Source organism: Rhineura floridana, chromosome 4, assembly GCF_030035675.1.
Source record: "Rhineura floridana isolate rRhiFlo1 chromosome 4, rRhiFlo1.hap2, whole genome shotgun sequence".
Classification (NCBI taxonomy): domain Eukaryota; kingdom Metazoa; phylum Chordata; class Lepidosauria; order Squamata; family Rhineuridae; genus Rhineura; species Rhineura floridana.
Window position 1 is genome coordinate 142,708,059 of NC_084483.1, and position 12,450 is coordinate 142,720,508.

The 12,450-nt window shown below is 44.2% G+C and overlaps 1 protein-coding gene across 1 annotated transcript in view; it reads left to right on the forward strand.

The window, feature by feature from the left end:
- CATSPERE (catsper channel auxiliary subunit epsilon) overlaps window positions 1-12,450 on the forward strand; it is a 236,210-nt gene that overhangs the window by 67,825 nt on the left and 155,935 nt on the right. The window contains exon 5 of the mRNA XM_061626112.1: window positions 6,967-7,046. Within this exon, the coding sequence (XP_061482096.1) occupies window positions 6,967-7,046 (80 nt within the window). The remainder of the gene's footprint in view (window positions 1-6,966; window positions 7,047-12,450) is intronic.

Genomic DNA, 12,450 nt, shown 5'->3' on the forward strand with positions numbered 1-12,450 from the left:
ATAATTGGTCAGTTGCCTGTTTGGATGGGGTCATACTCCCTCTGAAAAAGCAGGTCCATAGTCTGGGGGGTGCTCCTGGATCCATCTTTGTCACTAGAGGCCCAGGTGACCTCAGTGGCTAGGAGTGCCTTTTACCAGCTTCGGCTGGTAAGACAGCTGTGGCCGTTTCTGGACCGGGATAGCCTGGCCACAGTTGTCCATGCACTGGTAACTTCCAGGCTGGATTACTGTAATGTGCCCTTGAGGTTGGTCCAGAAGCTGCAGCTGGTGCAAAATGCGGCGGTGAGACTGCTCACTGGAGCAGGGTATCGCCAACATGTCACTCTGCTGCTGAAAGAATTGCACTGGCTGCCCATTTGCTACTAGACGAAGTTCAAGGTTCTAGTTTTGGTGTACAAAGCCCTATACAACTTGGGACCAGGATACCTGAAAGATTATCTTGTCCCTTATATATCCAGTCGATCACTGCACTCTGCAGGTGAGGGCCTTTTCTTATCAGGAAGTCCATTCTGCACAACATAGGAAACGGATCTTTAGTGTGGTGGAACCTATCCTGTGGAATTCCGTCTCCTTAAATATTAGACAGGCACCATCTCTGTTACCTTTTCAGCGCCTACAAGCCTTTTAAGTTGAGACCTTATCCCAGTCTGCTTCTCTGTTGGAATTGCTTTTTAATATGTTTTTAAACTTTTTTAAACAATGTTTTTAAACTTTTTTTAAGATGTCTTCAAAGCTTTAAAAAAAATTTTTTTAAAGATGTTTTGTTTTAATGTATTTTAAAGTCTGCTTTTATTATGTTTTAAAGTGTTTTTAGTGCTTTTGTTTGCCGCTCTGGGCTCCTACTGGGAAGAAGGGTGGGATATAAATAAAATAATAAACAAAAAAATTAATACATGTCTGCTCAAAAGTAAGTCTCACTGAGTTCAGTGGAGCTTATTTCCAGGTAGAGATGTGAAGTCCTGGAGAAAAATTGGAAAAAAGTGGGGACCCCCACTCTTTCAGGCAAAGAATGGAGAAAAAAACATTTTTTCCACATTTTTCAAGTTTTTTTTCCTGGCTTCCACATCTCTATTCCCAGGTAAGTAGCTATAGAATTGCAATGTTAGATACTTAAATTGTTGTTGTTGATTTGCTACCAATCTGTTTTCCCCTTCATAAAATATCTGTCTGTAATCTCAATAAAGCTTAATTTGGCACCAGGGGTTTGCTTGTGTACTCTTGACTCAGGGCTCTTCCATGTGTATCAGACCACACTGTCACAATACATGCTTGGACGAGGGGTGGGCTGTTAAGGGGGAAACAGGCTGAACTTGATCAGCAGTGATTGGGGAGTCAGCTAGCAGTTGCTCCCTCCGATATTAAATTGAACCTGCAGCTCTTGAAGTTTTTCTTGCTCAGTATTAGGGTGCTTTGAGAAGTGATAGCACACATAAATTGGGGTGCCACAGGCTGGCCATCACCCTTCAGTCTACAACAGGTAGGCAATCAATCTCTGTCTGTTTGTCTATGCACGTGTGTGTGCTCACACACCCCTTGGGGTACATCTAATACATACCTTCAGAAAATAATTGTGATCCGGAACTAAACATTGACCTCTCTCCTCATTCAAATATAAGTTGGAGCTTACGATTTGGAGCAAGCAGTTAAAAAGAACACAGCATGGAGATAGAAAAGATTTTTAAATCTATTTAAATGCTTGCTACTCATCCTGACTTTAGGAACATGTGAGATTTAAGTTATTGGAAGAGACAAAAATGGCTAAAAGGGGGGGGGGGACAACTTTAGAAATATTAAAGACCATTAACGGAAACTATTAACCAAAGGAATAAAAAGTTCTTAGTAGATATCTTGGAGTCGTACCTCCAGGACTTTATCAAATGTTCTCATCAGAAATACATCTGATTTACATATACTACTCAGCAGTTGAAGTATTGTGCCATTTGGGACTGTCTTTAACCTCAAAGATTTTCACCAGCATCCTACTGAACAGTTCTAGAAGAGGGTCCATGCCTCCATCCGTCTGGGCCTTTGTTGAAAACAGGCACTGAAATAATACTAATGTGCCTCCAAACTCATACTATCAATAAATCTGGATAAATCTTCCTTTATCTGACCTAATCCTTATATTACTTTTTGGTTTAGATCACTGTTTTTTCTCATCTCAGCAGTAGTGTAGTGACAAATTCAGAAGTGCAGGGTCCCTTCATGATAGCCATGCCACATCCCCTCGCTCACTTACGTTGTCTCTGTTGTCATCTCCATACTCCTCAGTTCTTCTTGCATGCAACCTCTCCCATAGCAACAGACATCCTTAGGAGCCAATGAGCATGAAGGGGTGTGTGTTAGCTACTGAGAAGAGTCTTCTCAGTGGCTGACTCACTTCCTTTCACACTGATTGGTTCCAATAAGCAGGAAAGGAGAAGGAAGCATGTTAGAAGATTCCTGTTAGCGGCCAACTCATTCTCTGTTTATGCTGATTGGCTCATAGGACATTGGAGACATTGGGACCCTGCTCCCAAAAAAGTAAAGGGTCTAATGCTTTAGCATTATGCGATTTTTAAATTAATTTTTATAGTGAATTTAACAAAGAATGAACAAAAATGAAGGGGGAAACAAAAAAACACCAACAAAAACAAACACTGTAAGCTCACATTAAGGGTACAGTAACTATCAGTACATCCATCTTAAATTAAATATACAAGTCAGTATAGGGCATCCAGATGTCTAAATAGGAATTCATGTGAGATTGACCCTTACAGGAAATATGTTGAGATCTGATGGCAGAACAGGCATCCAGGCACTTGCTCTCATCTTAAGAGCATAGTTCCCAAAATTCATTAACTGATCTTTCTCTCTGCATATTTATTTATTTAATATATATACCGCCCCAAAGCCGAAGCTCTCTGGGCGGTTTACAACAATTAAAAACATTAAAAACAAATATACAAATTTTAAAACACAAAAACAATTTAAAAACACAATTTAAAAAAAAAACATGCTAAAATGCCTGGGAGAAGAGGAAAGTCTTGACCTGGTGCTGAAAAGATAACAGTGTTGGCACCAGGCGCACCTCGTCAGAGAGATCATTCCATAATTTGGCGGCCACCACTGAGAAGGCCCTCTCCCTTCTTGCCATCTCCCAGCTTCCCTCAGAGTAGGCACCCGGAGGAGGACCTTTGATGTGGAGCGTAGCGTACGGGTGTGTTCGTGTCGGGAGAGACGTTCCATCAGGTATTGTAGTCCTAAGCCGTGTAAGGCTTTCTAGGTTAAAACCAGCACCTTGAATTGAGCTCGGAAACATACAGGCGGCCAATGCAAGCGGGCCAGAATCTGTTTCATATGTCCCTGTTACCAGTCTGGCCGCTGCGTTTCGTACAAGCTGCAGTTTCCAAACTGTCTTCAAAGGTAGCCCCACGTAGAGTGCATTGCAGTAATCTAACTTGAAGGTTACAAGAGCATGGACAACTGAAGCCAGGTTATCCCTGTCCAGATAGGGGCACAGCTGGGCCACCAACCGAAGTTTGTAGAAGGCACTCCGTGCCACCGAGGCTACCTGAGCCTCAAGTGACAGAGATGGTTCTAGGAGAAGCCCCAAGCTACAAATCTGCTCCTTCAGGGGGAGTGCAACCCCATCCAGGACAGGTTGGACATCCACCATCCAGTCAGAAGAACCACCCACTAGCAGCATCTTAGTCTTGTCTGGATTGAGCCTCGGTTTATTAGCCCTCATCCAGTCCATTGTCGCAGCCAGGCACTGGTTCAGCACATTGACAGCCTCACCTGAAGAAGATGAAAAGGGGAAATAGAGCTGCGTGTCATCATCTCCAAAGCTCCAGATGACCGCACCCAACAGTTTCATGTAGATGTTGAACAGCATGGGGGACAGAACTGACCCTATGGAACCCCATACTGGAGAGTCCAGGGGGCTGAGCAATGTTCCCCAAGCCGACCCACCAAGTAGGAGCGGAACCATCGACATGCAGTCCCTCCCACTCCCAACTCAGCCAGTCTTCCCAAAAGGATACCATGGTCGATGGTATTGAAAGCTGCTGAGAGATCAAGGAGAATCAACAGAGTCATACTCCCCCTGTTTCTCTACCGACAGAGGTCATCATACAGGGCGACCAAGGCTGTTTCCGTGCCAAAACAAGGCCTGAAACCTGACTGAAATGGATCCAGATAATCGGTGTCATCCAAGAGTGTCTGGAGCTGACCTGCCACCACTCGTTCAAGGACCTTGCTCAGGAATGGAACATTTGCTACTGGCCTATAGTTAAGATTTTCTGGGTCCAGGGAGGGTCTCTTCAGGAGCGGTCTCACTACCACCTCTTTCAGGCAGCCAGGGACCACCCCCTCTCGCAGAGAGGCATTAATCACTTCCCTGGCCCAGCCGGCTGTTCCATCCCTGCTAGCTTTTATTAGCCAAGAAGGGCAAGGATCCAACACAGAAGTGGTTGCACGAACCTGTCCAAGCACCTTGCCAACATCCTCAAGCTGTACCAACTGAAACTCATCCAAGAAATCAGGACAAGGCTGTGCTCTGGAAACCCCACTTGATTCACCTGCTATAACACTGGAGTCTAAGTCCTGGCAGATGCTAAAGATTTTATCCTGGAAGTGCCTAGCAAATTCATTACAGCGGGCCTCAGATGGTTCTACCATGTTTTTTGGGCCAGCATGTAATAGCCCCCAGACAATTCTGAAGAGCTCCGCTGGGCGGCACATTGATGATTTGATAGTGGCAGCAAACTATTGGGTTTTTTTGCTGCCCTCACTGCCCCTAAATATAGTATACCATAGGCACTTACCTGTGTGTAATTGCATCCACTAGGAGTTTGTGTCCATGTGCACTCAAGCTGTCTCCTATATTGTTTCATCACTCTCAGCTCTGGGGTATACTATGCAGCCGTATGAGCTCTACACAGGAGAGGGTGCTCAGGAGCAATCATGTCAACCACCTGGGTCATTTCTGTATTCCATAGTTCAACCAGGGTTTCGACAGGAGTGCCAGCCCTATCAGCCGTAAAACTCCCCAGAGCCCTTTGGAAACCATCCAGATCCATAAGTCTCTGGGGGTGGACCAACTTAATAGTTTCCCACCCTTGCAGAGGGGGAAAGCTGCTGTAAATCTAAACTTCAGCAAGCAGTGATCTGTCCATGACAGATGTAAGGCCCCCCCACATTCAGATCACCATCTCCATGTCCAGTTGCAAAAACCAAGTCTAGAGTATGCCCTGCTAGATGTGTTGGGCCATGGCATGTTGGGACAGTCCCATGGTTGTCATGGAAACCATGAAATCCTGAGCTGCCCCAGATAAAGTGGCCTCGGCATGGATGTTGACATCCCCCAGAACCAACAGTCTGGGGAATCTCAACAGTACACCCGAGACCACCTCCGTCAGCTCAGCCAGGAAGTCTGTTGGGCAGCCGGGTGGCAGTACACCAACAGAATTCCCAGTCTGTCCCGCTGACCCAACACAAGGTGCAAACACTCCAGACCAGTAGTCACATAGACAGGGTGCTTGCAGAGGGAGATGGAGCTCCTATACAGCAACCCCCGCTCCCTGACCCTCAGGTCTACCCTGATGCTGAACCAGGTACCCTGATGGACATAGCTGGGAGAGACTGACTCCTCCCTGCTCACCCACCCAGGTCTTGGTTATACATGCCAGATCAGTTGCCTCATCCACAATTAAATCATGAATGAGGGAGATCTTATTATGCAGTGGTCTGAGGTTTAGGAGCAGCATCCGGAGGCTGATAGGGCAACCAACAAACCTGCAGGTGTGGGGAGGACTGGAACAAGGCACAGTCGTTAACTGCCTGGGCTGCATTCCCCTTAACTGGTAAGTCCTCAGAACGCCATATCTCCCTCTACCCATCACTACACTAATTGGGGGGGGGGGCTCAAATCTTGCCACTTGGCTCTGAGTCCTCTCTCCCAGGCACATAACTCAAGACCCGCAAGTCCCACAAAAAGCCAGGGAATCTACAAAGCAGGAGCCACCTGGGCCAGCCAGCTTATGTATCTCCTCCAGAGAAGGGACAAGTGGATGAAATCAGCAACAGCTGGCTGAGTACCTGGAGGCCTGGCAACCTGCAGCACAGAATTCCAACAAAAAGAGGGGTGGTGATAGCCGAGCGGCAGGCAGGCAGACAGGCAGCTGCAGCAGATGGCTCTCCCTCTTCTGTGGGCAATGATGGTCCCCTTCTTCCTGCAGGCACTGGGTCTCCCAAGCCACCTCAGCCAGCCAACTTACTTATTCCCTCCAGGGAAGGGACAGGTGGACAAAATCAGCAACAGCTGGCTGAGTACCTGGGGGCCTGGTCCTGCAAGGCATGGCAACCTGCAGCAAAGAAGTCCAACAGGGAGAGGGCGGTGGTGGCAGCCCAGCAGCAGCAGCAGCAGTAAGCAAGCAAGCTGGCTAATGTGGCAAAGAGAAAAAGAAAAGTAATGTGAATAACAGAATGCAACCCATGACAAAAATAGTATAGAGGACAGACAAACAAGCTCATTTGTTTTCTCATTCCTATTTGATGAAGTCATACTCAGAATAGACCCATTGTAGATAGTTGGGGAGAAGTCATAGTAGTTCAGCGGGTGGAGCACATGATTTGAAATGCAGAAAGTCCTAGATTTAATCCTTGGCTTCTCCAGGTAGGTCTGGAAAAGATCCTTGGAGAGCTGCTGCCAGCTAGACTAGATAATATTTAGCTAGATGGACCAGCGGCCTGACTTGCAGCTTCCTATGTTCCTAACTTAAGTCCATTGATTTAAGTAGGTCTATTCCGAGTGGGACTTAAATCAGATACAATTCTCCGTGTTAGTCTACAAATTTCAACAAGTATTACTGGGTGTAAAATGCAAGATTACTGATACCAATACCTTTGAAACTGCTTATAGCCTAAGGTAATATTGTTTTGTTTGTTGACAGAATTAAATGTCTTACCTTTTTTCCTCTTTAGACATTTGAGGATAAGGAGCGCTACCTAACTCTAAATGTTGAATTGAGTTGTTTTTTGTGGTATGTGTATAGCTCCTTAAGGTAAGATGAAACATACTTTTCAAGTTATAATATATTCAGCCATACACAGTTTCCTTTTTTCCTTGAGGCTAAAGGTGCATGAGTGCTTATTTTGGAGTGTTCATGCTCCAACTGTAAAAATGTTTTTATTAATAAATGGAAATTTAATAACTATGTTTAGGAATGCAGTCTTCCTCTCAAAAACGTCACCTTCTGCAAACAGAATGACTGCTTTTGCCCACAGAAGGCTTTTGATTTAGCAGAGGAATCTTGCTGGTGGAGGGGAACTTTTGCCAATTCCCCCTCCTCCTACAGCCCCCAGCACCTTGCCACCTCCAACAGTATTGTAGAGGATCTCCTAATCCTCCATAGCAGTGTAAGCAATGGTGCTGGTGGCTGCAGGAAGAGAGAGGAATTAGCAAGTCTACTCTCCACTTTCAAAGGAAATATCACCTAAGAGGAAGTTTGTTCAAGGTATGGCTCTGCCAGCAGGAACAAAGTCTGAGAGATCCAGCTCACTAATTATCATGATGTTATAATCTTAAAAGCAAATTAATATGTTTAATTTTATGTCTTTTGTTAGCTGGGTTTTTTTAGTGTGCCAACACGTTTGCATGGTGCCCATGTACTTTCAATGTGTTCTCTCTCATGCAGAAGGCATGCATATAGAGTCTACTTCAATTATTTTGATTACTGCAACTTAGTTTTGTCCCATGACTGGCAGGCAGGTTATAGCCATCTATACTTAGAAAAATAGCCAACCCTGTCATCATTATAACATATGGCAGGCATAGATTTTCACCTGTTTCCATAGTCTTAGAGGTCAGAAGCAGCCATTAAAAGATACATATGTGGTATTTAGTGCTAATCCTACTCAGAGTAGACCCATTGAAATTAACAAGACACAGCTAATTTAGGTTTATTAATTTCAGTGAGTCTGTTCTGAATAGGGATTAGTTGAATACAATCCTCTGTGTTTACTACATGTATATACTGTCTTTCTTCCAAGTTTCAAGTCAGTTTAAAATTTTCATGAATGACTTACAATTAGGCTTGATACCAGAGGAAAGAAAGATAAGAAACATAAGTAAATTCAGGAACAAACTTTTACGTAATGGCCAGTTGCAATGGTAAGATATGCAGGAGATATGTCTGGGAGGTGAGGAGTGTAATGGCAGTTTGTTAACTAAGTTTATGAGTGGAGCCTTGTTGTCTCACCACTTCTTATGATGAAGTCAGGTGGAATGATCCCTAACAGAGACAGTTCTAGGAAGGGAGGAGCCAAATGGTAGTTGGTTGAAGCCAGGCCATTGGATAAATCCTTCCTGTCTCACTTCACCTACTGATGCAACCATGTAGGATGCCCACTGATGGAGATAAAGTAGTGTTTAGTAGAATTCAAAGGGATCCTTTTTCTCCTTCTTTAACCATGCCATAATGTCCTTCTCTTTGGAAAGTCACAGCTATGCCACATGGATTGTTAGAGCATGGTGCTAGGGAAACACTAGTAGTGACTACCACATTTTTATTTCATTTATGTATTTATTAAAGTTGTATCCTGCCTTTCCTCCCAAAAGGAACCAATGGCAGCATACATCAAAATGTCAAAACAATACAATATATTGGAGGTGGACCCAGGGCTGGATCTTTGTTAGTGCAACAGTGCAAAGGATCATCAACCCACAGATTCTGTACATTTAAAGTACAGGGTTTTTTAATGCTGAAAGTGATACTTTCCTTTCCTTGGATTGGCTAATGCAATTTTCTAATTCAGCATTTTTAGAAACATTTACATCATTATGCTTGAAGATATACAATTTTTGGCTGTCCAGAGAAGCTTTCTGGATTGTGCATTCTGAGGTGATGCTTGACAAGTGTTTCCTGTATGAGTGCCCAAAGAAGCCCCACGCCAGCCTCTCATAGATAAAAGGCTAGTGGTGGGGAGGGCATGTCTGCTTGGGCAAGACAAGGTATGACAGGCATCCTGCCTCTGAGTGACCAAGGAAACCCACACACACATTCTGTTAGCATCAGAGTTGAATGCTGGCAGAAGCTGAACTGTAATAGAATCCCTGTTGAAGGAGCACACTTTACACTATTCAGTCATACAAAGGGCTCATTCACACTGGAGCTGAACTCCGTTTTGAAGACAAAGCTTTTTCCATCGCAATGGGAGTTTAAAGATCACACTCCCTGCCTGCCAATCACTGTTTTCTGTTCATACTGAAGGGAAAGTGTCAATCACACACCTTCCTAATGGCCATGCCCTCTTAAGGTCAAACTATCACTTCCTCTGGTTACCTTAGCAACTGAGCATGCTCAGTTTGTTCCAGAATAAGTTTCATAAAGAAAAAATCCTCAAGTTTGATTATTTGTATTTTCAGAATCCAGCAGAAATACAAGTATTTGTTTGAACAATGTTACGCTTTTTTGCACAAGTTAGGAGGGAAAGGGGGGGGGAAAGCACCATTTGCAGCAGGCTTGCAGAACGGGAGCCAGCAAGAAATGACATAACAAAGGGAGCAGGAGGGAGTGGGCGTGGACTCACAAAAGCGTTGGAGCTAAGCGTCTGCAAGTCCCTAGAGATGCGAAGCACAGATGGTTTTTCCTTCCCTTTTTGGATTAAAATTGGATCGATTTGCTGTGCATTAAAAGCTAAAAGCACTGGGATGCCTTCCCTTTGCCTCCTACGTCATGTGATTGCTGTGAATTAAACGGGCATGCAAGTAGAACTCATCTCAGAGTAAGTCGCCATGTGAACTGGCCCTGAGACTCTGGCTTTAAGAAACAACAAACTGTCATTTATTAAAGGCAATACATGTTTGACAGGAAAGCTCCCTAGTTCTGGCTAAGTAAGGTGGAGATACAACAAGGCATGCTTGTTCCAGCATCTCAGGTGAAGAGAGATCCAAAAGGTCTCCCCTCCAAGTGAGGAGTGGAAGCAGAGAAAGAGGAAGTAGGAAGTGAGGTCAGCAATCCTAAGAGTATCAGTCTAGCATTGGAAGGAAGACCAACACAGGTTAAAATGGAGATGACAGTCTAGGAAGCATGGAGGTTCCTTTCTCTGTCTATTCTTTCCCATGCAGACACATCAGTCTTCAGTGCAAGCTAAGTTGCACCCCAACACTTTCAATACACAGTTCCTATGGTAAGTGTGGCATCCAAAATGTCAGTATCCTGCCTGTGCTGTTACTTCATAGAAACATAAAATCTCTCCTAAAATATATAAATTTGGGTCTAGATCTAGAAGCAGTCATGAGTCTGGAAAACAGTGATTAAACTCTGTAAAAATTGATAGTGGAACATTTGCATCCTTAGCAAAGTAGAGTTACTTAAACAATATGGTGCCTGGTGATTCAGTTAAGTGATGTGTTACAATTTCTGGTTTCCACTTTCCTGACCATGTTACACTGGTCTTGTTTAAATTATACTGACATCTAGGCCTCACTCAAGGTGCTATTTTTTTTAAAGGCCCATATTTATATAAAATAGACCAAGATATTTGAAGGATCACCTCCTCTGCCCATCAATTGCATTCATCTTCACAGACCCTATTCTGTGTTCATCTACAAAGAGTGCATTTGGTGGGGGTGTGAGGCAGGGCTTCCTCAGTGGAAGCATCTTAGTTGTGGAACTCCTTCCTAAAGGATGTTGGTATGGAAGATGTTTTTATTCTGCCATGCTTTCTAAATGCTCCCCATTTTCATTGTAGTGAAATGTTAACTGTTGTAAACTGCCTTGGCCATTGGGGGTCTTTTGTTACGACTGAAAGATTGCTTAAAAATATTTTTTATAAATATGTTTTGTGTGATGTAAATGAAAGGTACTGTCGCTATACAGTGCAATACAAAAAAATTGGTCCAATAAATGTGGAAAAGTAATTTTGAGTGCAAGATATAATATTTCTGTTATAAATGCAGGACACAAAAGCAGTAAATACTAACATGAAGCATAAGATGACAGTAATGTAGCTTAGACTGTTTCCATGATATCACTAATATCTGAATCCAAGAAATCTGAATCTAGGTTTTTTGCACAGGTTCTCCATATATATTTATATCCTAATGCTAGAAGCCAGGATGGATGTGCTGGAGTGCTTGATCTTATATAATGGGCGTAACAGAAACCTGATGGAATAGAGAAAACCAGTGGGTCACTGTTATCTCTGGATACAAAGGCTATAGGAAGAATAGAGAAGGGCATATTTGAAATGATGATGCTCTGTAAATCATGGAGGACAGTCTAACAAGCTGGAAATCTCCAAAGGTGCAGACTTTTCCATAGAAAGGGCCCCCTGAGAGTAATAGTACTGGAGGTGTGCTGTTGCCCTGTTGGCGCCTCGTGGGAGAGGGGTATGTTGAAGGGACCTTGATCTATGGGATCCATGGGGAATAACCCCAAATGTGAGTCCCAGTTACCTCTACAATCAGCAGGAGTGCAGTAAGTTTGACTTTATTGAGGCTTTAGCCCTTCTCCCAGGCACTATGGGTCTAAATCCCCACATATGGGGTCACAACAAAAAATAGTCCTTTTTCAAGGCCTGTACTTGCACTTTACTGGGGCCCAATCCTGGGAGAGTTGCTGTAGAAGCCATGAGGTCTGCCTGTTTCCTGTGCCCTTGGTGAGTTGGGGCTAGGCTCTCCTGAACTTCTGAGTCTCCACTAGCCCCCTTTCTCAGGGTTATGGGGCTTGGGAAGGGGTAGGTCCAGAGGTCTTTTGGCTACCCCCTTTGCAGGATACTCTAAGGTTTCTCCCAGTGGGTCTTTCCCTCAGTATCCTTGCCCCAGAGGGGTCAGGGAAGCCTCTTCTCTCAGCCCCCTGTACTTTTCAGTTAGCAGATGAAGAAGCTCCAGGAGATCCCTAGGTTAGCAACTCCTTAGGTCTCTGCTCTTTGTCCACAAAACCCTCTTTCCTGGTTGCTAGCTCTGGTCTATTTATGCTCAGTAGCTCCAGGAGAACTTCATCATCCCTGGACCTTAGCTGCCCTCTGCCCTATCAATCTCTTTGCTTGGCAGATTGAGAAGCTGCCCTGACACCTACAGAAGTGGATTGGGACCTTCTTCAAGGGATCAAGAGGCGATCCCCCTGACCAAAGGCTTGGGGAGATCTTGAGATGGAAACCGAGATCAAGGAGACATCCAAAAGAGGAAACACTATAGTGATAGATGACTTTAACTACCCCCACAGACTGGGTGCATGTGTGTTCCAGTCGTAAGATGTAAAATTTCTAGATACTCTGTGCCCTAGAACAGTTAGTCATGGAACCAATCATCTTTAGTGTGTACAGGATCTGGTGCCAGATGTAAATGTTATTGAGCTGATTGGGGACATTGCCCATAGTGCTATCAATTCAATATCAATATAAAATGGACAAGTGGCAAGAAAATCTCGCACAGTCGCATTAGACATCAGAGGAAACTTCCCC